Here is a 25543-nt window from a genome sequence, read left to right as displayed (position 1 = left end):
TACTGCCTGGTTTATAAACCAGCAAAAACTAAATGACAACCTGCCAACCGTTCGACAGAGGCAGTTTTGTCCTTTAAGCTGTAAATAGCTGAGACCTGTATGAGTTGAAGTCCTGAAACCTCGCAAATGTAACATGTAAAGACGCGCTTCCACAATTGTAAAAGAAGTCATCAAACCACTGGCTTGCTGACTGTGACGTCCTGTCGTTACAAGGCGTGACTGTTCCTTATAAAGGGATAAAACGCCGTTACAAATATACTGTATGCGGTAATGGCTGAATATCATAAAGGGATAAAATACCGTTACAAGTATATCAAATTTATGAGCAACCAAGCTCTGGCCTTGTCGCGCTTAACTAGCGACAATGAAAATAACCGGCGTTAGCAGAAGCTTTACAGATATACTCTGCAGCTTCTTTTACCAGTGATCGTCATTGTTTGATACATAGATTCTAGTGACCCAAATGTATCCTGGGTTTTTGACAGAAAATCATCTAGCAATGGCGGATCGCGTCCTTTTGGAAACGATTATGTATGGTTGTTAACAACCCCCCCCGCACTATCTGAGTGCTGGTCTAATGTACCCTTCTCACTCGTAGTTATAATTTGACATAGAATCGAGTGAAATAAACACTCCGGTACCCAAAGGGAAATTGGCCCTTTGGAAGACTGTCTTTTGTTAGGGCTGGCGGAGTCATTCCGAGACTCCGATGTTACCGCTCTTTTAATTTGAATTGCCAATGTTAACATAGGATTTTTAAAATTATTTTTAGTCTGCACTATAGCCTTACTCGCTATGTAGACAGACACTATAAAATAATAGGCAATAGACAGACACTTGCACGACTTAATGAAGTTATTATGTGTCATATATATATATGTTATTGCTGAACAGCATATTCATATGAAACTCAAGCTTGTTTCTCTCTACGGAAATCTTTAGCAAAAAACGAAAGATTTATTCGATATGAAGAGAAATCAAAATATTTTCTTTTATGTGAAAAGCAGTTCACATGGGCATATGAAACCCGAACCAACTTCCTACTAACTTCCCTGCGCCTCTGGTGGCTGAGAGATGTAGGGCAGGAATGTTCTAGAATTAATTAGAAATACAGATTACATGGCTAACTTATGTGAAACCTGAACCAAAAACTCCTACTAACACCCCTGCGCCTCCTTGTGGAGTATAGGTGTATGGGCGGAATGTTCTGGAATTATAACCTGGAAGAACAGCATGATTAAAATGACCGTCATGCCATGCCACTGAAAATCACAGGACAGGTTACCTGCTGCAGCGTTAATATATAGGCTTAATAGCCTATTATACATTAAATATAGGCTTAATAGCCTATTCTACAGTTACAGGTCTATTATACAGTAAACTCCGTGCAGTTTACAATACATTATGCAGCCTTATGCTTTAGTTAGCCTTCCAGTTATTTTCATTAACTGTTTAAACACTAAGCAGTCTCTTACCCCATGCAGCCTTCTGCTGCTATGGGCTTTTCTCAACACTGCCTGCAGTGAATTGTATTATTTCCAACATATCTTATTCCTAAGCAGCCCTTAACCCATGCAGCCTTTGCTGCTGCTATGGGCTTTACTCACCGTCACCCCCCCGCAGCCGCGCTGCTTGTGATGTAGCTTCTCCCTGTGCAGCGCCGGAAGCGAGTGCAGGGAGCTTGGGGAAACCCGGGGAGCGCTGCTATATTGCGCCGGGGAGCCCTAGGAACGGGCGGCGCCTCATACAGCAGTGGCCGGGTGCAGCGCTGGAAGAGCGGCCGGCGTCTTTAGTGACGTACGGCCGCTCGGAGCTTTAGACCCGGGTACGCAGAGTGGCTGCTTGGGCGGCGCTCGCGTACAGTGGCTGGGAGAGCGGCCGGCGTCTGAGTGACGTGCGGCCGCTCGGTTACCGTGCTGGGAGAGCGGCCGGCGTCTGAGTGACGTGCGGCCGCTCGTGTCGCACTTCTGTAAGCTCCGTCCAGATTGTGACGGGGCTTCCATCCTGGCTGTGACGGGGCTTCTTACTGTAAGCACCGTCCAGTTTTCAGCTCTCCTCCTGGCTGTGACGGGGCTTGTAATCTCCGTCCAGTTGCAGTAGGAGACAGTCTGCCTGTGGCTGTGAGGGTGCTCTTTGTGAGGACCGACACGCCATGCGCTGCCTTGTAGCGCCTGTGGCTGTGAGGGTGCTCTTTGTGAGGACCGACACGCCATTCGCTGCCCGTGCAGCGGCACTATCCCGGACCCATGTTTTTCCAGAAACTGGGAAGGGATGTGCTAAGTGTAAAAATAAAAATTAAAAATAAAAATTTAAAAATAAAAATCCAAGTGTGGATATACCACAAGCCTTGTTCGTGCTGTGAGCACCGAAAAAACACTGAGGTCGTACACTGAGGTACTCGGGGATATGGAGGGGGGGGAGGGTCCTAAATTTAAATATTCAGTGCCCTTGTTCGGCTACGCCCGTCCATATCCCAAGAGTACTCCAGTGACCCCTAGTGGATGATAAAGAAAAGTAAATACATTTTTCTAGAGTGCACCTAACAAAAAGCCTATAAAGACAAAGCAATAGAAAGATGTTCCCGGGGAAACAGACGCAAAGTGTAGACATTGGTCTAGATATGAAGAAGGGAAGCTGGCTAATGAGCTACCATCGGTAGAAGTGGACTTACCTCATTCATAACATGCTCCCTCATCCGTAACCTTTCTTCCTCCATCTCCACCATATCGTCCTCCTCATTTTTGGGGTCATAAGCTTTTTCCAGCTAAAGGAAACAAGAAACATTAGTTCTGCCAAAATCTTAAAGCCACAACATTATTATAGAAATGTTATTACCAAAAGGTGTAAACAGAGAACTAATTGCATCATTCTGTATAATTACAGTATTAATACCAGGGGATATTCACACATGTAACAATTACATGACCATTATCAGCGGCAAGTCATACATGTACTAACTACAGGAGTGCTATTACCCGTTATTCATAGATGTACTAATCCCGGGTGTGCTATTACCCGTCATACATACATGTACTAATCCCGGGTGTGCTATTACCCGTCATACATACATGTACTAATCCTGGGTGTGCTATTACCCGTCATACATACATGTACTAATCCCGGGTGTGCTATTACCCGTCATACATACATGTACTAATCCCGGGTGTGCTATTACCCGTCATTCATACATGTACTAATCCCAGGTGTGATGTTATCCGTCATACATACATGTACTAATTCCAGGGACATTATTACCCGTCACTCATACATGTACTAATTCCAGGGACATTATTACCCGTCACTCATACGTGTACTAATTCCAGGGACATTATTACTCGTCACTCATACGTCTACTAATTCCAGGGGCAATATTACCAGTCACTCATACGTGTACTAATTCCAGGGGCATTACCACTCGTCAATCATACATGTACTAATTCCAGGGGCATTACCACCCGTCAATCATACATGTACTAATTCCATGGGCATTATTACCCATCACTCATACATGTACTAATTCCATGGGCATTATTACCCGTCACTCATACATGTACTAATTCCAGGGGCATTATTACCCGTCACTCATACATGTACTAATTCCAGGGACATTATTACCAGTCACTCATACGTGTACTAATTCCAGGGACATTATTACCCGTCACTCATACGTGTACTAATTCCAGGGGCATTATCACCCGTCACTCATACGTGTACTAATTTCAGGGGCATTATTACCCGTCACTCATACGTGTACTAATTCCAGGGACATTATTACCCGTCACTCATACGTGTACTAATTCCAGGGGCATTATTACCAGTCACTCATACGTGTACTAAATCCAGGGGCATTATTACCCGTCACTCATACATGTACTAATTCCAGGGGCATTATTACCCGTCACTCATACATGTACCAATTCCAGGGGCATTATTACCAGTCACTCATACATGTACTAATTCCAGGGACATTATTACCCGTCACTCATTCATGTACTAATTCCAGGGACATTATTACCCGTCACTCATACATATGACAACGTGGATCACAGCGAGGACATAAAGTACGGTTATATAGAGGTTGAACAGCCATTTTCTTACCTCCTTAGTAAATAGAGCTTCCAATTCCTGCTCATCGATAAAGCCATCTCCATTATAATCTGTAAAGTGTTCAATGAAACATATTACGTGGCACTGGGAAATAAGACAGGACTACTTCTCTGTGATTATGTAGGGCAACCATTCTTCTGCATTATTTAATCATTTAGAGTAATGGTTCTCAAGTGCCCCCAACATGTCATGTTTCCTGGATATCTTTATTCATGCACCTGCTAGTTCCTCCAGTTCACTGGGTCAGCAACTATCCCTTCTGTTTTCACAGACAAATCCTGAAAACATGACCTGTTGGGGCTACGGAATGTAGAGAAAGCACATTACATGGAGCGGATATGCATTGGTCATGAGATCTCAATGCAACCTTTACACTTACACTGAGACCACACCAGTCATTTCTCATGGCGCAATAGTGTTCAGACATTGTAATGGCTAAATATCTGTATGTCTCAGTTCCTGGATAACCAGTCTCCCATTGGAGGTCTCTCCTTGCTCTGAGAGTCACATACTCTCCATAATACTCTGCAGGTTCTGGACATCAGACAGTTTATTCCCGTACTCTTTCCTGGATCATCCCATAGAACACAGCCTTTATGTTGGACGGTGGATTAAAGGGAACACGTTACTTACCGTGCAGCTTAAAGAAAGTCTTTGGGTCAAACTCAGAGGGATCCAGCCCATCGGACTCTTCCCACACTTCCTTCAGCTGGTCCTTGCTGCCCTGGAAGAAGAGTTATTTATATTCCTCAGCATTACCACAAAGAAGCAACAGTGCCAATTGCACTTTTCTTACAGAGCTCTGCAGAGCATTGTTACAGCGAGGAAACTGCAGAACATTGCATAGTTGAACCCTATCCATGTCTGAGACCCGTCAGGCAAACCAAATGTACAGAGAAAACAAAAATGATTTATTGTTAATGCAAAGAACATTTCAAATGTAAGTAACCTCTGTCAGGTCTCTGGGGCTTTGTTGACCCGGGTCAGGAACCCTAGGGCTGGCTTCTGTAATAGGAGAGTAGATGAAGCAGGTTGGCAGTAATACGGATAGGAGGCAGAATGCGGAATAGGCTGGAGAGCTTCCTTGTGTAACTGAGACAGACTGGGTCATTCTCCGGAACTGAGGGGTAGATGTATGACTTGTCAGTATGGGGGGAGAAGCAGCATCAGCGCATGTTTTGTACAGATAGGCTGATGCTCAGTGTGGGACTGGCAGGGATCGCAGGATGGGTGGCGGTATGGGACGGTTTTCACCCCCCCCCCCTCCAGCAAACGAGATAGCATCTTGCTGCTAGTGCTTCCTGCTTCTCCTTGGTAAAGAGAAATACCAGCAAGATCAGTGCCTAGATCAGGGAACTATTTTACCCTTTTACCCCAAAATATATATAGATACGCCGACGTTACCCCCTTGATTTGAAAGGAAGGAAATCATATATATTATTGTGCATATATACTGGTTATCACTGTTTATATGGCATTTCTGAGATACTGTGTATATATAATTATTTTGTATTATTATTTTTTAGCAATGAATGGGTTAATTAACACTTTCTCCCCAAAACACCAGAATGAATGTAAGAAAGATGGAGGAGGGGGGAAGGGGGAGGGGGGGGGGGGCGACGACACGACTTTTAGGAGACAGAGGGTCACATCCTCACGTCAGTAATGTCAGTGGGAATTTCCCACTGTTATGTGGCCACTGTCTGATCCTGCGGAACTCCATCAGCGGTCAGCCACAGAACACTTCAAGTTCTGTGTGTGGGTTGGCGGGCCACGGGCGGGAGGACAGGACAGCGCAGGAGGACGGGTGGGCGTGAGGGAGCGAGGTGTGACGTGCGCCAGGAACATGGCACAGGGCGGCCAGGAGCACAGAGCAGGGCAGGCAGTAGGGAGCGCGGTGTGACGTCAGCACGTCACACCGCCGCCAGGAACACGGCAACCAGGAGCACAGCGCAGGGCGGGCAGGAGGGAGCGCGGTGTGACGTCAGCATGTCACACCGCCGCCAGGAACACGGCACAGGGCGGCCAGGAACACGGCACAGGGCGGCCAGGAGCACAGCGCAGGGCGGGCAGGAGGGAGTGCGGTGTAACGTCAGCACTTCACATCGCGAGCCGGCCGGTGCTGGACGGGGCTGTGTCTCGGCAGCGCGAACGTCCATTACCCCCAGGAATTTCATGTTTAACCCATTTGAGGAAATTTACCCCTGTTCCCTGACCACTGGCCTAGATAATATCATACATCTATCCGAGTCTCTAATTCAATTAGACTAAATTGGTACACAAAGCAGATAGCACAGACTGGAGAGTACAGAAGACACTGGAGCCACAGGAGGCAGGTAGATGAGTCTTATCAAGTACATTACGCTGTAGAGACTGGCTAGTAGAGTCTTGCGCACAGCCAGAGATAGATGATGGGATCTGACTGAGTATTGACAGTGTTAGCCAGATATAGCACACCGCCTGGCATTGCTGGTAAACCATTCCACATTCCTATTCTCAAAAACCTGTTCTGTATCTATGGCGATTGCAAACAAAAATGTTAGCAGGATTCAAATTCAGATTCGGGCTGTGATCTGCGGTGGCTCTGACTACTCAAAGCAATCAGATAGGCGCTCTCCATTTCCGGCACGCTGTGAATGAAGCTGCACATTTATAGACTAGGCAGCAACGGAGTCCAACAGGTTGTAGTCAGAAGTTTTCCCTGCTTACAATGGGCATTGCGACAATGATGTGTTTGATGCATTATTTATGCTAATGAGCTACTGATAACATCTAGGCAATTCAACACGTGATAAAAATGGGATAAAAATAATAGGAAGCATCATCACCATATTAGAGGGAAGCAAATGTTAAAATAAATGGATAGAGAAGTAGATAAGATGTTTGAAAAATCTGAGATACTGTAATTAGCGGAAAATAAAACAAATGCAAAACAAATGTTTCCTTTGGCAACGGATCCGTACAGCTCCTGCTACTCTCTATGTTTAAAGAAAAAATATTTGTCGTTTTTAAAATGAGATCACGGCAGATGCATTCATGTCTGCGGATGTATATGATGTATATATGGTAGATACATGCGATGTATGCTCAGAAACAGTGACTAAAGGCCTGTACACACTGGCCGATATATCGGGGCCAGCCTTCAGGACCGTACCGGTAAAAGTAGAGCTATCAGTTACCACTAGAGGGCAACATATAGGTGGTCATTCCGAGTTGTTCGCTCGCAAGCTGCTTTTAGCAGCTTTGCACACACTAAGCCGCCGCCTACTGGGAGTGAATCTTAGCTTATCAAAATTGCGAACGAAAGATTCGCAATATTGCGATAAGACATCTCTGTGCAGTTTCTGAGTAACTCGAGACTTACTCGGCATCTGCGATCAGTTCAGTGCTTGTCGTTCCTGGTTTGACGTCACAAACACACCCAGCGTTCGCCCAGACACTCCTCCGTTTCTCCAGCCACTCCCGCGTTTTTCCCAGAAACGGTAGCGTTTTTTCTCACACACCCATAAAACGGCCAGTTTCCGCCCAGAAACACCCACTTCCTGTCAATCACATTACGATCACCAGAACGAAGAAAAAACCGTGAGTAAAATTCCTAACTGCATAGCAAATTTACTTGGCGCAGTCGCAGTGCGAACATTGCGCATGCGCACTAAGCGGAAAATCGCTGCGATGCGAAGAAATTTACCGAGCGAACAACTCGGAATGACCCCCATAGTCTAGTTTGAATAAAAACTCACCTTATATTTAATTGTACAATAGTTTTCATGCTTGTATCTTTCTAATGCCAAACACAATAATTCAGGCAATAACGTTGTGGCAGTGTGATGTTTCCTAAACAGGGGTTACCAGAAACACTGAAAACATAATGAAAAAAAAGATCTATCTACCTCATATCTAAGACTTTGGGTGAAATGTAATAGCCTGCGAGCTGCAGGCTGTGCGGGACTTTGTGCGAATCTGCTTGCATTTTTAACGTAGCAATCATTTACATGGCAAAACCGGGCTGGCTTTGCCGTGTAAATAAATGCCGCTTTAAAAACACGAGCAGATTCGCACAAAGCACTGCATAACCTGCAACTCATTATATTTCACTCCTCATATCTATCTACCTTCTGTCTGTATACCTCATTTCTACCTAACTTATATCTATATAATATCTATCTATCCATCCATCTACATACCTTCTGTCAGTTTACCTCATTTCTATCTATCTATCTACCTAATATATAGCTACCTACCTTCTGTCTGTTTACCTCATTTCTACCTAACTTATATCTATCCAATATCCATCTACCTCATATCTATTTATCTATCTATCTATCTATCCATCTCATATCGATCTACCTACCTTCTGTCTGTTTACCTCATTTCTACCTAACTTATATCTATCCAATATCCATCTACCTTCTGTCTACCTCATATCTATCTATCCATCTCATATCGATCTACCTACCTTCTGTCTGTATACCTCATTTCTACCTAACTTATATCTATATAATATCTATCTATCCATCCATCTACATACCTTCTACCAGTTTACCTCATTTCTATCTAACTTCTATCTATCCATCTACCTAATATATAGCTACCTACCTTCTGTCTGTTTACCTCATTTCTACCTAACTTATATCTATCCAATATCCATCTACCTTCTGTCTACCTCATATCTATCTATCCATCCATCTCATATCGATCTACCTACCTTCTGTCTGTTTACCTCATTTCTACCTAACTTATATCTATATAATAAGTATCGATCCATCCATCTACCTCATATCTACAGTATCTACCTACCTTCTGTTTACCTCATTTCTACCTAATTTATATCTATATAATATCTATCCATCTACCTCATATCTATCTACCTACCTTGTCTGTTTACCTCATTTTTACCTAACGTCTGTCTGTCTAGCTATCTATCTATCCATCTATCTCATAGCTACCTACCTTCTGTCTGTTTACCTAATTTCTATCTAACTCATATCTATACTGTATATCTATCTACCTCATATCTGTCATATCTATTTCACATCCATGTCGTATACATATATCTATGTCATATCTATCCACCTACCTTATATCTATATATCTACCTACCTTGTGTTTACCTAATTTCTATCTAACTCATATCTATACTGTATATCTACTGCATGTCATATCTACCTCATATCTATCTCACATCCGTGTCATATACATATATCTATGTCATATCTATCCACCTACCTCATATCTATACATATAAATGTCATAAATATCTACCTCACATCTATCTACCTATCCACCTACCTCATATCTATATATCTACCTACCTTGTCTGTTTATCTCATTTCTAACTCATATCTATATCTGTCATATCTATACAGCTATCTGTCATAAATATCTACCTATTCACCTACCTCATTCTAAGTCCAATCTGTCTACCTCATATGTATGTATCTACCTCATGCCTATATATCTACCTATTTTCTACCTATCTATCTCATATCTGTCTATATCGAAGGTCAGATTAGATGGGCCAAGTGGTTTTTATCTATTCTAGGTCTCTATGAAGTGAAGGGGAACAAACAGGTCATAGAACCACACACATTTACACTTCCTGGCACACACAGGCAGGAATGTAATGCAACATCATTTTGGGCTTCTGAGCAGCCGGTGGCAATGTATAACCTTTGCTTTCACTCAACCCCGTGACCTCTGACCTAGGAGTACCGCAATGCTCCCAGTACACACGTCCAACAATATCACTGGGTGAGACTTTCAGTAAGATAGTGACAGCAGGACTATAGGGGGTCATTCCGCAGTTTATCGCAGCGATCGGGTCGGATCTGCGCATGCTGATCGGCCGAAGGCCGTTGTATTGTAGCGATTGCCTCTGCCTGATTGACAGGCATAGGTGGTCGCTGGGCGGGAGGGGGCTTGACAGCGGCATTAAGCCGCCATTTAGGGGCGCTGGCCGGCCGACGGACCGTAGGGGGGGCAGGCTGCGGCGGATGCGTGACGTCACACGCAGGAACTGCGCTGGCTGGGAGTTACTCCTCAAATACAAAGGCAGCTGTTTGCCCGCCGTTTTGGGGACGCGGTCCGGCCAATGCAGGTGTGGCCGGACCGTGCAGGGGCGGGCTGCAGTGGCTGCGTGACGTCACACGCAGCCGCTGCGACCCAGACAGCGGGGAGGTTCTCCCGGCCAGCCGTAGGAGCTGCGCTGGCCGGGCGTTACTCCTGAAATGCAAAAGCATCGCCTCTGTGCGATGCTTTTGCATTTCTGCAGGGGAAGGGGGGCGGCACTGACATGCGGGGCGGACTAGCCTTGTGCTGGGCGTCCCCCCGCGTGTCTGAGTGCCTGATCGTAGCTGTGCTAAGTTTAGCACAGCTACGATCAACTCGGAATGACCTCCATAATCTCTTGTAAGGAGTCACTCTGCACATACGTGCCTAAGCTTCAATATTTGTCCCAATAGTTTCCAGCAAGTGGTGACTGGCGTGAGTCTGCCCTCACTGGATGACTATAACTTTGTAGTCAGGCCTGAAAGGGGGGAATCAGGGGATTCTCACCTGGCTAGGACTGACGGCAGACGCTTTCTCTTATCTTTATGTGGTGTAATTATTGGACAGTGCGGCCATCATACTATGTGGAGGCCGGAGAGACTGTTCATCAAAGATACAAGAGAAACCGTGCGACAGAGGCGAGGAAGAGGCTGCCATTCCCTGCGGTGTTAGGAACAGCATCTTATTGTTTAAAGATAACTTTGTACAGCTTAAAGAGGCTCATAAGAAGTTGGGACTTAAAAACCCATGAGCTAGGAGAGGTAGACTTGAGGAGCGATGTATCAGTGGTTATGTACAGTAATTGGATGTAGTTGATTTGCTGCCGGTCAGGATACCGATGCCGGAATCCCGACCGCTGACAGCCGGAATGCCGGCTATCAGGGTCTATTCCCGCTTGTGGGTGTCCACGACACCTATAGAGTGGGAATAGAACCTGTGGCGAGCATAGCGAGCCACCGAGCCCGATGCGTGGCGAGCGCAGCAAGACCTCAAGGGGCTCCGTTGCGCTCAACCCCCGCCTGCATTCAGGCGCCCGGGATCAATATGCTGACCACCAGGTTCCCGACCGCCGGCAATACAGCCCCAACCCCTATCGATATGCCCATTAGTAGATATGTAACTTGCAGGGGCCAGAAGACTTGTGCAAATACACACAGACGAGGACTAGGCTGGTCGCTTCTGATTGGCCGACTGAAAATTCTGTCAGGATCCGTCGGACTCTGAATTTGTTTGTGGGCACAGAGACTGGGACCACTGGGCTGTCTTGATGAGAGCGGATCTGGATTATTGCAAAGCACGTGAATGATGCTACTCGCTGGAGAGGGCTCTGGGATAAAGAAGCAGGGCTGAAAGATAATAGGAAGAGGAAGGTTAGAAGACTGGAATGGAACTGGCGATACTAGAGACCGGGCTGGGATCGGTGACACTAGAGACCTGGCTGGGACCGGATATGCTGAAAACAGGAATGCTGGAGTAAGTAGTACTGCAGAGCAGGTCAGAGCAGGAGACTGTGTTAAACATAGTGGGACTGCTTTCGCTGGTATCAGAACTGCTGCAGAACTGGGAGCTGTATTATCCAGACTGGAACTGGTATTGCTGGTATCAGTAGTGCAGCAGACCAGGCCAGAGCTGGAAGATGTATTAACCACAGTAGTGGACCAGGCCAGAGCTGGAAGATGTATTAACCACAGTAGTCTTCAAGACAACTTGAAGACTGCGTCTGTGTATGGAGTGCTTACACTGAGCAGGGAACGTGAACACACTACAATATGTGCAGACTGCAGAGGAATAACTTGCTCGCAAGACTTGAAAACATGGGGCAGGAACACACTGGTGTAGATTAGCTGACACACAATCAGGAGAGAGGTTACAGCAGCACTAAGATGCAGACACATAAACAAGAAGCTAAACTCAATGCTTTGAAGCACAGTATGCATAGTGAATGTGATTGCGGATATCAAAAGACATGTAAAACTTTTCTTGTGCTCATTGTAACTCTTGAAGAATAAATACAAATGAACATTTCACACATTAATGGTTCACCCGGCCGAACGGTAGATTTGCCTAAAAGTGCTCAATGCCTTTGAGGCAGCAAGCACTTTTGAGCATTATCGACGCCGCTGTAAAGTGTGGCTGTATCAAAAAGATTTGCCGGACAAATCCGCCAGCACTTAAATGAATTCTACCCTATAACCAGAACAGAGAGAAACCTGTAGGATCAACTTGGATTGCAGACAGGTCTTGTGTCAGCACATAGATAATACTGCATGAGAGACTACTGACACATTCAGTTACACAAAGGTCAAACGTGTACTGAAACATAAGACTGCCAGCAGCTACAATTGGGACACAATTTGAAATTGCAGTGGCATCGTGGGATCTGGATCAGATCGCAGGTCAGTCACCCCCGATGACAATCCAGCCTGACAAAGTAACCCAGAAATGAAGGGTCACTACGTACAATTGTTGCTGTATTATGCCGTAAGACTGAAGCGCGCATACTCACGGGGTGGTTAATTTTCGGATGCTCTTTGTGCTTTTTCTTCATCTCCTCGTATCTGGCCTCCTCCTCTTTCCTCTTCTCCTCGTCCAGGCTCTTCAGGTATTCTCTTCTCTCGTGTTCCTTCAACATTTCATATCGTTTGAACTCATCGTGACGCTCCTTGTCGTAGTTCTCCAAGTCTTTTGTTGCCTGCGGGTTACACAATGTATTGCACTATATCTGCCGGTCATTGTTCATGGACGCATGTTGCAAACAGCGCACGTGCATGAGTGAATTTATGCATCTTTGCGTGTGTCTGTTTTATTGGCTGTTTTCGTCTTTCTGTGAAAGAGGGCGTTCCAGGGCGTGACCTAGATGGTGACATGGAGATCGCATGGAACCACCCTGATTTGTGGTAGTGTATCTAATACAGGGGTGGGGAACCCTTGCCCTCCAGCTGTTGTTAAACTACATATCCCAGCATGCCCTGCAACAGTTTTAGCATGGCCAAGATATGTGTAGTTCAACAACAGCTGGAAGGCCAAGGGTTCGCCATCCCTGATCTAATGCTTCATGCAACTCTGGGACAGGCATACGGGGAAGGATGGATCTCTTGCACCCGGCATGGAGCAGGAGCGGATACGAACGATGACCGTTGCGGCTATGGACACGATAAGAGTGGGGCGCAGCAGTTTCCTGCTTGAAGCCGCATGGATCTTGGCATTAGCCCTACGGAAACTGGCATTAGCATAGGGAGTAAGTCAGGCTTCTGCGGCATCACGCAAACACAGCCCCTTTGCCTCGCTAAGAATGTTACATTGCACATAACGCGTGACCTGACCTGTTGGGAGCACTCACCGCTTTGATCAGCATGTCCAGGTCCTGGGGTTCAAACGAGTCAGGGTTCATGTGATTGAGATGGTTGAACTGTTGCAGGAGTAACCGACGGTCTATGCCTTCACCTGCGGAGATCACAGGAGAACATCAGTAACGTCATAGCATAAACATAGAAATTCCGGTCGTACTCTCCCCATTAACCCTATACTGACAGAAACAGGAACCCTTGTAAAAACACCCTACACACAGTGCAGCTCCCTCCATGGCTCTGGAGCAGGACACAGGAGGCGGGGTGAGGGTATTATTTATGAGATGCTATTAGCAATGAATCACATTATCCTAATGCATTAACATTAGCCAATAAGATAAAGGGATGTAAAAATAAGAATTTACTCACCGGTAATTCTATTTCTCGTAGTCCGTAGTGGATGCTGGGTACTCCGTAAGGACCATGGGGAATAGACGGGCTCCGCAGGAGACTGGGCACTCTTAAAAGAAAGATTAGGTACTATATCTGGTGTGCACTGGCTCCTCCCTCTATGCCCCTCCTCCAGACCTCAGTTAGGGAAACTGTGCCCGGAAGAGCTGACATTACTAGGAAAGGATTTGGAATCCAGGGCAAGACTCATACCAGCCACACCAATCACACCGTACAACTTGTGATAACTATACCCAGTTAACAGTATGAACAACAACTGAGCCTCATTCAACAGATGGCTCATAACAATGGAGGTCATTCCGAGTTGTTCGCTCGCAAGGCGATTTTAGCAGAGTTGCTCACGCTAAGCCGCCGCCTACTGGGAGTGAATCTTAGCATCTTAAAATTGCGAACTATGTATTCGCAATATTGCGATTACACACCTCGTAGCAGTTTCTGAGTAGTTTCAGACTTACTCGGCATCTGCGATCAGTTCAGTGCTTGTCGTTCCTGGTTTGACGTCACAAACACTCCCAGCGTTCGCCCAGACACTCCTCCGTTTCTCCAGCCACTCCTGCGTTTTTTCCGGAAACGGTAGCGTTTTTTCCCACACGCCCATAAAACGGCCTGTTTCCGCCCAGTAACACCCATTTCCTGTCAATCACATTACGATCGCCAGAACGATGAAAAAGCCGTGAGTAAAATTACTAAGTGCATAGCAAATTTACTTGGCGCAGTCGCAGTGCGGACATTGCGCATGCGCATTAAGCGGAAAATCGCTGCGATGCAAAGATTTTTACCGAGCGAACAACTCGGAATGAGGGCCAATAACCGTATAGTTAAGCAATAACTATATACATGTATTGCAGAAAGTCCGCACTTTGGACGGGCTCCCAGCATCCACTACGGACTACGAGAAATAGAATTACTGGTGAGTAAATTCTTATTTTCTCTGACGTCCTAGTGGATGCTGGGTACTCCGTAAGGACCATGGGGATTATACCAAAGCTCCCAAACGGGCGGGAGAGTGCGGATGACTCTGCAGCACCGAATGAGCAAACTCAAGGTCCTCCTCAGCCAGGGTATCAAACTTGTAGAATTTTGCAAAAGTGTTTGATCCCGACCAAGTAGCAGCTCGGCAAAGTTGTAAAGCCGAGACCCCTCGGGCAGCCGCCCAAGAAGAGCCCACCTTCCTCGTGGAATGGGCTTTTACTGATTTAGGATGCGGCAGTCCAGCCGCAGAATGTGCAAGTTGAATCGTGCTACAGATCCAGCGAGCAATAGTCTGCTTTGAAGCAGGAGCACCCAGCTTGTTGGGTGCATGCAGGATAAACAGGGAGTCAGTTTTTCTGACTCTAGCCGTCCTGGAAACATAGATTTTCAGGGCCCGGACTACGTCCAGCAACTTGGAATCCTCCAAGTCCCGAGTAGCCGCAGGCACCACAATAGGTTGGTTCAAATGAAACGCTGATACCACCTTTGGGAGAAATTGGGGACGAGTCCTCAATTCTGCCCTGTCCATATAGAAAATCAGATATGGGCTTTTACAGGACAAAGCCGCCAATTCTGACACACGCCTAGCTGAGGCCAAGGCCAACAGCATGACTACCTTCCACGTGAGATACTTCAACTCCACGGTCTGAAGTGGCTCAAACCAGTGTGATTTTAGGAAATCCAACACAACGTTGAGATCCCAAGGTGCCACTGGAGGCACAAAAGGGGGCTGAATATGCAGCACTCCCTTAACAAACGTCTGAACTTCAGGCAGTGAAGCCAGTTCTTTTTGAAAGAAAATAGACAGGGCCGAAATCTGGACTTTAATGGATCCCAATTTTAGGCCCATAGTCACTCCTGACTGTAGGAAGTGCAGAAATCGACCCAGCTGAAAATACTCTGTTGGGGCTGTCGAATACTGTGACTGAGGCAACCTGTTGAAGGCCTAACAGTTATGTGTGTGCACTACGGGATAGTACGTATATTATGTATACATCCACTAAGCAAAGGGTTCTCATATTCACTAGTATAATATGAAAGCATAACAGAATCCATTTTGATTGTAGCTAGATGATATAGCAAATTCATCTTGAACTTTATACACACCCTGAGAGAAAAACAACTTTGTTGGCTGAGTATTGTTTCCAACTACGCACTTTCTAGAAGCTCACGAGTATCTTGTTAGTATTCTTGACAATTGTCCAAATATTGCATAATACTATTTTGTATTCCAGAAGTATGAAATCATATGGGAGGGATATACAAAAAGGGGCGTTTCTTTGTATTATATAAAACTCATTGTTGATACTTGTATGTCGTTGTTAAATGATTTGAGACAGGACGAGAGGATGTCCCTCGTCCCTGTATACGGGCGTGGCCCTTTGAATAAATAATAATTGATTTTTATAAATCCGTTTTCAATTCATTAATTTTACCTAACAACCCAAACAGCAACAAGATGGTTAATTTAGTTAACCAAGAGAATTCAACAAGATGGGGGCTCGTCCGGGAACTATAGATCTCAATCTCTTCATCAAATTCTCAAAGGGGTGTGCCAGCCAGCTGTCTGTGTGATTGTATTTTTTATAATATGAGAATAAGTGGAGAGATTGGACACTAGTAAAATAACTCAGGGACCTGTTTGTTGTTGTTGTTTGTTTGTAAAATTAATACCAAAATTATGTCCAAATCGGTTGAAGGACCAAGTAACTCGGAAAGTATGATTGACAGATGCTGTTGCATGTAAATAAGAATACCAAAATTAATTTAAAGATTTGAGCAAAGAACTTGTGTTTTTCACTCTATGAATGATTGCGTGAATAAGTGCTTTGGACCAAGAGCCAAATAAAATAAAGTAAAAAGCACATAGATCACCTCCCCTTGTTAGTCAGCTATACGTGTAAGAAGGATACATGAAATAAATAGAGTGAACAACCCGAGGTTGTAGGGATTATATGTAATTGAGTGTAACTATATATTGCAATACTGAGCTGCTAAGAGTTGCTGGTTGTTTTAGGCATGTTGCTTTGTGATAGTAGTCTGTGATAAGAGGATCTACTGCAGTTTCCCAGTTGACAGACGTGTCGCGTGTGTGAAAAATTGCAGGGATTGCGAATTTTTCCGGCGTATGGGAAGGGCAGGGAGGATTAACTCTAAGTGTGCATATCATGTATGGAAGAAATATTCCATAGAAGCTCAAATTTTGTATAGTACTGTGACAAAAGGTACAGTATATGTTTTGCATTTCAATCATGCTGTATAATATTGGCCTGATCAACCAATACTAAGCGTATTTTGAAATCGGCAAAACTGTTGAAATCTGCAAGAAATTGAAGTTTGCAAACCGTATTTAAATTTTTTTTGTGTTATGGTTTTTTGTGGGTGGAACATAATGTTCAGTTAAGTATATTCTCAGATCTGTGTCTAATAGAAACCTTATGTCTGTGATTGGCATGGTTACAAGTTTTGAAATAAAGTTTATATATTTATATATATATATATTTGTGAACTGAGGAAACAAAAGTTGATGTCCGTGTTCAAATGGCTTTTGGCAAATCTGTAGTTAAAATTATGTGTTTATCTAATGTTACTATCTAACTATGAAGTGAAGTTTCCATATGGTATTGTTTAACACGTAAATATTCTTTAATGCAATATATTGTGAGGAGGTCTGCCAGCAGAAAGAAAAAAAAAAGAAAAAAAAAAACCCCTTCAGTTTCCAATGCTGTGTGAAGCACAGAGAGCTAGGGGGCTGTAACAGCGCAGCATCGTGCCCCCACCTTTCCAGCAGCAGTGTAAGCCATGACGCAGTAAAGAAAAAAAAGTGTTCAGTGAGCTTTAATTTTTTCATCTAACAAGATGGATCATAACAAGCATAAGTCAGTGGTTCCCAATTTTTTTTTAATCATGTAGCCCTAGAATATCAGAATTTTTTTTTCACAACACCCCTAGGAAGAAATGTAAAAAAAAAAAAAAAGGAGTAGATGGCGTTTATATGCCATCCTTAGAGTTAGTTGTGTGGTGAGGGATATTTGCTTCTGTTTGGCCACATATTTTATGACTGGCAGCCACCAGCACTGAATAATTTGAATTGGTACTAGACCATCAACCCAGGGCACCCCTACAAGTGTCCTAGGCACCCCAGGTAGCTACGGCACACAGTTTGGGAACCTCTGCATAAGCAATACTCTAGAAATGTTTGTTATACAAACTATCTACTCTAGTTTTAATATAAAAAGCTAATATCTTTACCAGATAACCTGTAGAAAATGCTGCCAATTTCTTTCTACAGCATAACTGTAATCAGAAAATATAAGAAAAAAAAAATCCCAGCAACAGATTGCTGGAGATACGCTGACAGTGTTAACGCTGACAGATCTGCATCTGGTATACAGTCAAGAAGACAACGCCCTAACTATGGTGGGCTATACGGGGAAAAGGTTTTCAAAGCAGCAGACGCAGCAACTAAAATCATAGGGAAAGATAAAGGAATACGCATTCTTTAATGTATATGCTGTAAATCAAACATTGCGACAAGCAATTAATCACTACGATTCCAGTATTAACATACTTTTAGACAATTCTTCAAAGTTATTTGGAAGAATCCTAATGTAAAAGTTACCCTGGGTATTTCTAAAGATTCCAGGAAGAATAAAGTAGGAACAGATTAAGTTGGATGCATAGCATATCTATATATCACTTACCCTGGGTTCGTGAGATAAAAAAAAATATGCTTGCTAAAATCCATCTCATTGTATAGGCATCGATATAATACGTTGCAAAAGTTCTTAGTGGACTGCACAATATGCAGTGATGAACCAGGTTCCGTAGCCAGGAAGTGTGGGGATATAATCGTATACAAAAATACAGATAGAAATGCGAGCAGGAGCGTTGTTCAGTTTTGTAAGTGATTTTTCAGTGAATATGTATATGTGCCAAAACATCCATGGGATGGACACAGTCCAAGAAAAGTTTGCTTGGAAGCAAATAAGAGTGTGCATGAAAAAAAAAAAAAAAAACCGTACAGTTTGTGTGGACTGGCCAGTCTGAATGATATGTTGAGAAATGTAACCAGTATGTGGATGATATACCTTTGTGCTATAAATTATTTGAAGTATTGGTGTCAGATACTAAACAGTTGTGTTTTTTTTACAGAAAAGACCACAAGGTGGCGCAAGACAAAAGTCAACGGTGTGCTGACATAGTTAACTACCTAGACATTATTTGGCACTAGGCCAAAGATAGTTAAAACCCTTAGAGGGTGGAGTCTTGGTATACATTTATTGATAGATAGATAGATATGTATGACCAGATGATAAATCTCTAGATACAGTAATTTTTTTTTTTTGGAAATGCTATATGCAAACATTCAAGTTCATAACCAAAGAAATTATAGAAGGTAATACAATATTACACTTTATCATAAATAAAACATTATGAATACACAGTCAGAGCCAAACCATCCACTTATGCATAAGCAAGAACATATATGTTTAATACTGAGTATATAGGTTTAATACTGAGGTTAAGCAGTAGATAGTATATGATGTGTACATTTTACCTCTGACAGTATACAACTTATTTATAATATAGCAATAGTGTAGCTCACGGAGAGATTTCAGAGTTAAAGATATATCCCTTCACTCAATAGGGGATATATGAACCAACAGGGAAATTGTAACAAAAGATTTGTTCCGTGAAAAATGTGTTTATTAGGACACATAAACTCACTGACATACTACATACATAAAGTGCATGGGTGAATCTGGACCAGTTAAAGTGACCGTGTGATAGATGTAAATCTCTCACCATATAATGGGATTGCGTTGGGCTAGCTTAAAGAAGCAACATGGGTCCGAGGCTGAAAATAGCCTAGGCACCACCGCAGCGTATTCAGCGTATCAGTCCTTTTACTTGCTTCACTGATCCTCATCACCCGATTCCCCCGTCCAAGAACCTATCCTGGTAGGGTTTCCTCTGGTGGCACAGTGATGCCCAGCTCAGAGTGTTTCCCGAGTCACAGGATCCACCACAACTTAGATACAGCTGCATACTTGTCTTCCTCACCCCCAAAAGTGGGGAGTATAAGGAATATAATGTGGATGAGTAAGACAATTATAATGATTACATCGCATTTTAAATTGCATTTAAAGGAATTGAAAAAAAAACTGATTAACAGGAGAATAATTTCTTGAGCATCCATAGGGGATAATGGGATGGTGAATTAGTGAATTAGTATTATTAATAATAACGTGTTGTTGCCAATTTTCATTAAGGGGAAATGTCATGAAATAGATTCACAAGCTTTCTATAGTGGGATGAAGTTTAATGGAGAAGTGTACATTGTGTTTTGGCATGGGACCAAAATAATTTATGTGATAATAAGAGGGATCGTGATGGTGATAAAGAAAGCTATAGCATGTTTACTGCAGATGGTTGGGTTGATTAAAAACAACATTGTTTTAATACAACATAGTGTAATGCTAAAAAGGAACTATAGTATGTGTAACAGGTGTTAAGAGGTTATTTGAGAGATGAATAATAAGGCCAGAGGTGTGAGCTATTGTTTCAAAAGACAGTAAAGTTTCTTTACTGATAGAAAGAGTTTATAGGAGTTTGAAGAATATTTTGTGTTTAATATGTGTAATGTTGAGAATAAAAAGTCATAATGTGACAAGGAAAGTTTAAAGAATTAAGCATTATTAATCTACAAAAGAGACAGGAAAGGCAGAATTTGAATCATGGCATGGTCCAATCGTTGGTTCAATAGTGGTAGAATTACACCTAAGCCTCTGCTTTGTCTCTCTTCTATATCATTTTTTTGTTATTCTTTTGGAATCCAGCAAAGATATGTTATCCAGCAAAGATATATTATCCAGAGACTGATTCAAAACTACAAAATGATTTGACGATTCAAATGTGTCACACAAATTATTTAAACAGTTACAAGAATATCAAAAGCTGCAAGAACCTTGGAAAGATATTTAACCAACACGAAAACACACAGTCCGGCACAGGACAATCACTAAAGAGAGTGAAGACGGTGTTATGATGAGAAGTTGCTTATGTTTTGGTTCCATTACAGATCGCATAGGATGGTCCTTGGCAAGTACCGCTGACTCTGATACAGCCGTTGCAAAGGCTGCAGAAGAAGGACACCTAGATCCATGAGCTTGCAATGAAATGAAAAGGTCAGAGACCAGAGCTTAAAGGAACCTAACAATAAAAACAATTGTATGGAGATACAATACAGAGACTGTTACTACTGTTACTACCACAGAGTTGTATTTGAATGAACCCTTCAATCAAGATAGAGATGATTATGATCATTGATAATAGACTATGTGCTTATAAGCTAATATCCTACAGAACTTTTAATATTTTTGAAAGTATACGGGAGCAACGTTATTTATAACAGCATTAGGACTTAATTTATTTATTTTTCTTTGAAGAGAGAGCGAGCAAACGTGTGGTGTAGGTATGAGTACTCATCCATTATTGTGGATGGGAATTATTTCAATAAGACCCTTCCTTCCTCTTTTCTTTTCTAAGCAGGAAATCCAGAGGGATTTATGACTGGTGTAACGAACACACACTTTGAAAAACGTGGTTGTGAGTATTATACTCTACTTGAAGACAGATGTATAGATTAATGCATGGATACATTTAAATAATTTAGGATATTATTCTGAGGAGTATCCAGTCCAGCAATACCATTAATTGTTGGAAAGATTTTAAGTACTGCAGCTATATAAAGTGTATTGCTAATCATTATTTAAGACTAATATAATTGTTAGATATATATACATAGACACTAGCAGGCCAAAGTTCTCTATGCAAGTTACATTTGATGTGATTACCAAAACTTTATAGAGTCGTGATAATAGTGAAACACGGTACATGTGTATAGATACAACAGTATCTCAAGAAAGAACCACTGGTGATAATAGTAGCTACACATATCGGGTGTATTTCAGTTAGTGGAAATAAAATAGGTCAATAATACAGAAAAAAAAAATTTATCTTATGTAGATAGAAAAGGTTGATTTAAGGGAATGTGAAAGGATTGTTACAATATACTAACCTAAGGTTTCTAGATGTGCTAGATATAATGAGTTAGGTATATAAATAGTAATGGTTACATAGGATGTTCATTAAAGTTTATGATTTAATAAGTGTATTTTACCAGGAGTAGATTCAAAGGTTAAAAGAAGATATCATACATAACTGGGAATGGTAGTTGTCACCATGTCCTTAGGATATGATATATAATTAGTTACCTATTAATTCTAAAAATGTTTGTTATTTAAGAAGATTGATTTAGCAATTTTATACAAAAACATGTATTAACTTGAGAAAAGTTTTCTTGCAGGATGAACTATTCCTAAAAAGAGTAATTGACTCAGTAATCAGGAAACATGTTCCAGCCACCAGAGTATCAATAAAACCTCGAAGTGGTAAAGGTGGCTAATAAGTTCTCCTATGGCTAATGAAGTCGTATGATTAATCAACTGGAAGTTGACGTTTTATTTCAATTAAATTATTGATAACATGATTGAACTTTATGATAGGATATTCCAGAACTGTGGACATTTGTGATGATTCCAGGACATTGGACATGAACTATTACGATACCATATTGTTCTACATTTTTTTAATACCACAAATTGGAGGATATTGTTGCTGTCCGGAAACAGCACTTTAAGCTCAATGCTGTGCTTATTTGACCAAAGACATTACGGATCCTGATACGTGTAATGCCAAGTATATAAAGGAGGCCCATGATAAAAAAAGAACTTTAACCAAGGCATTATGATATGGACTGGAAAAGATAAATGTTTAAATCCTAGTATTCAATTTTCAGGATTAGGAAAATGTTTTTTAAATATATTGTATGTGATTGTATGTGATGATGTATTCTGTGATGAGGCTTATTCTTTGGTAACCCCGATGTGATTATAGACATTCATTTGATGTTCACCGCATACAGGTGCGGCCTATGTTGTATTTAGAAGGCTACTGTCAAACGCAGAATAGCAATACTACATGAAATGATTATTAGTGAAATATACGTTCCCAGAAATTCTCCTGAGATGACAGGGTACATGGATAATGTCCCTGATCAAAGGGTGGAGCTGTCGAATACTGTGACTGAGGCAACCTGTTGAAGGCCTAACAGTTATGTGTGTGCACTACGGGATAGTACGTATATTATGTATACATCCACTAAGCAAAGGGTTCTCATATTCACTAGTATAATATGAAAGCATAACAGAATCCATTTTGATTGTAGCTAGATGATATAGCAAATTCATCTTGAACTTTATACACACCCTGAGAGAAAAACAACTTTGTTGGCTGAGTATTGTTTCCAACTACGCACTTTCTAGAAGCTCACGAGTATCTTGTTAGTATTCTTGACAATTGTCCAAATATTGCATAATACTATTTTGTATTCCAGAAGTATGAAATCATATGGGAGGGATATACAAAAAGGGGCGTTTCTTTGTATTATATAAAACTCATTGTTGATACTTGTATGTCGTTGTTAAATGATTTGAGACAGGACGAGAGGATGTCCCTCGTCCCTGTATACGGGCGTGGCCCTTTGAATAAATAATAATTGATTTTTATAAATCCGTTTTCAATTCATTAATTTTACCTAACAACCCAAACAGCAACAAGATGGTTAATTTAGTTAACCAAGAGAATTCAACAGGGCCTTCCTGGCCTTACACCAAGCAACATATTTTCGCCATATGCGGTGATAATGTTTTGCTGTCACATCCTTCCTAGCTTTAATCAGCGTAGGAATGACTTCATCTGGAATGCCCTTTTCCATTAGGATCCGGCGTTCAACCGCCATGCCATCAAACGCAGCCGCGGTAAGTCTTGGAACAGACAGGGCCCCTGCTGTAGCAGGTCCTGTCGGAGCGGCAGAGGCCAAGGGTCCTCTGAGATCATTTCTTGTAGTTCCGGGTACCAAGTTCTTCTTGGCCAATCCGGAACGATGAGTATAGTTCTTACTCCTCTCTTTCTTATTATCCTCAGTACCTTTGGTATGAGAGGAAGAGGAGGGAACACATAAACCGACTGGTACACCCACGGTGTCACTAGAGCGTCCACAGCTATCGCCTGAGGGTCCCTTGACCTGGCGCAATATCTTTTTAGCTTTTTGTTTTTACAATCAGCTTGAAGACTTCTGGATGAAGTCCCCACTCTCCCGGGTGGAGGTCGTGCCTGCTGAGGAAGTCTGCTTCCCAGTTGTCCACTCCCGGAATGAACACCGCTGACAGTGCTAGCACGTGATTCTCCGCCCATCGAAGAATCCTTGTGGCTTCTGCCATCGCCATCCTGCTTCTTGTGCCGCCGTGTCGGTTTACATGGGCGACCGCCATGATGTTGTACTCTGCAGCCACCACAGCAGAGACACCCTGGCCCTCGGGGACAGGGTGATCAACCGATGCATCTGAAGATGCGATCCGGACCACTGAAAGATCCTTGCATGGAACCTGCCGAAGGGAATTGCTTCGTAAGAAGCTACCATCTTTCCCAGGACTCGCGTGCAGTGATGCACCGACACCTGTTTTGGTTTCAGGAGGTCCCTGACCAGAGATGACAATTCCTGGGCCTTCTCCTCCGGTAGAAACACCTTCTTCAGTTCTGTGTCCAGAATCATGCCCAAGAACAGCAGACGCGTCGTAGGAATCAGCTGCGACTTTGGGATATTCAGAATCCAGCCGTGCTGTTGTAGCATTTCCCGAGATAGTGCTACTCCGACTAACAACTGCTCCTTGGACCTTGCCTTTATAAGGAGATCGTCCAAGTACGGGATAATTATAACTCCCTTCTTTCGAAGGAGTATCATCATTTCGGCCATTACCTTGGTAAATACCCTCGGTGCCGTGGACAGACCAAACGGCAACGTCTGGAATTGGTAATGACAGTCCTGTACCACAAACCTGAGGTACTCCTGGTGAGGTGGGTAAATGGGGACATGTAGGTAAGCATCCTTGATGTCCAGTGACACCATAAAATCCCCCTCTTCCAGGCTTGCAATAACCGCCCTGAGCGATTCCATTTTGAATTTGAACTTCCTTATATAAGTGTTCAAGGATTTCAAATTTAGAATGGGTTTTACCGAACAGTCTGGTTTCGGTACCACAAACATTGTGGAATAGTAACCCCGTCCCTGTTGAAGGAGGGGAACTTTGATTATCACCTGCTGAAGGTACAGCTTGTGAATTGCCGCCAGTACTACCTCCCTTTCCTTGGGAGCAGCTGGCAAGGCTGATTTGAGGTAACGGCGAGGGGGAGACGCCTCGAACTCCAGCTTGTATCCCTGAGATACCACTTGTAGAACCCAGAGATCCACCTGTGAGCGAACCCACTGGTCGCTGAAGTTCCGGAGACGCGCCCCCACCGCACCTGGCTCCACCTGTGGAGCCCCAGCGTCATGCGGTGGACTTAGTGGAAGCAGGGGAGGATTTTTGTTCCTGGGAACTGGCTGTCTGGTGCAGCTTTTTCCCTCTACCCCTGCCTCTGGGCAGAAAGGACGCGCCTCTGACCCGCTTGCCTTTCTGAGGCCAAAAGGACTGTACTTGATAATACAGTGCTTTCTTAGGCTGTGAGGGAACCTGAGGTAAAAAAGTCGACTT

General features: G+C 43.0%; 1 protein-coding gene and 1 pseudogene across 1 annotated transcript in view; both read right to left on the bottom strand.

Moving 5' to 3' along the window:
* The window catches only part of NUCB2 (nucleobindin 2), an 83589-nt gene that overhangs the window by 13264 nt on the left and 44782 nt on the right, over nt 1–25543 (bottom strand). The window contains exons 5-9 of the mRNA XM_063944081.1: nt 13496–13599; nt 12662–12847; nt 4741–4831; nt 4099–4157; nt 2672–2764 (exon numbers count right to left, since the gene is read on the bottom strand). Coding sequence (XP_063800151.1) covers nt 2672–2764; nt 4099–4157; nt 4741–4831; nt 12662–12847; nt 13496–13599 — 533 coding nt within the window. The remainder of the gene's footprint in view (nt 1–2671; nt 2765–4098; nt 4158–4740; nt 4832–12661; nt 12848–13495; nt 13600–25543) is intronic.
* LOC134971083 (U5 spliceosomal RNA) lies at nt 879–986 on the bottom strand (annotated as a pseudogene).

Source organism: Pseudophryne corroboree, chromosome 11 (genome assembly GCF_028390025.1).
Source record: "Pseudophryne corroboree isolate aPseCor3 chromosome 11, aPseCor3.hap2, whole genome shotgun sequence".
Classification (NCBI taxonomy): Eukaryota; Metazoa; Chordata; class Amphibia; order Anura; family Myobatrachidae; genus Pseudophryne; species Pseudophryne corroboree.
The sequence above is the reverse complement of the archived record's forward strand: the minus strand, read 5'-3'. Positions and strand labels throughout refer to the sequence as shown.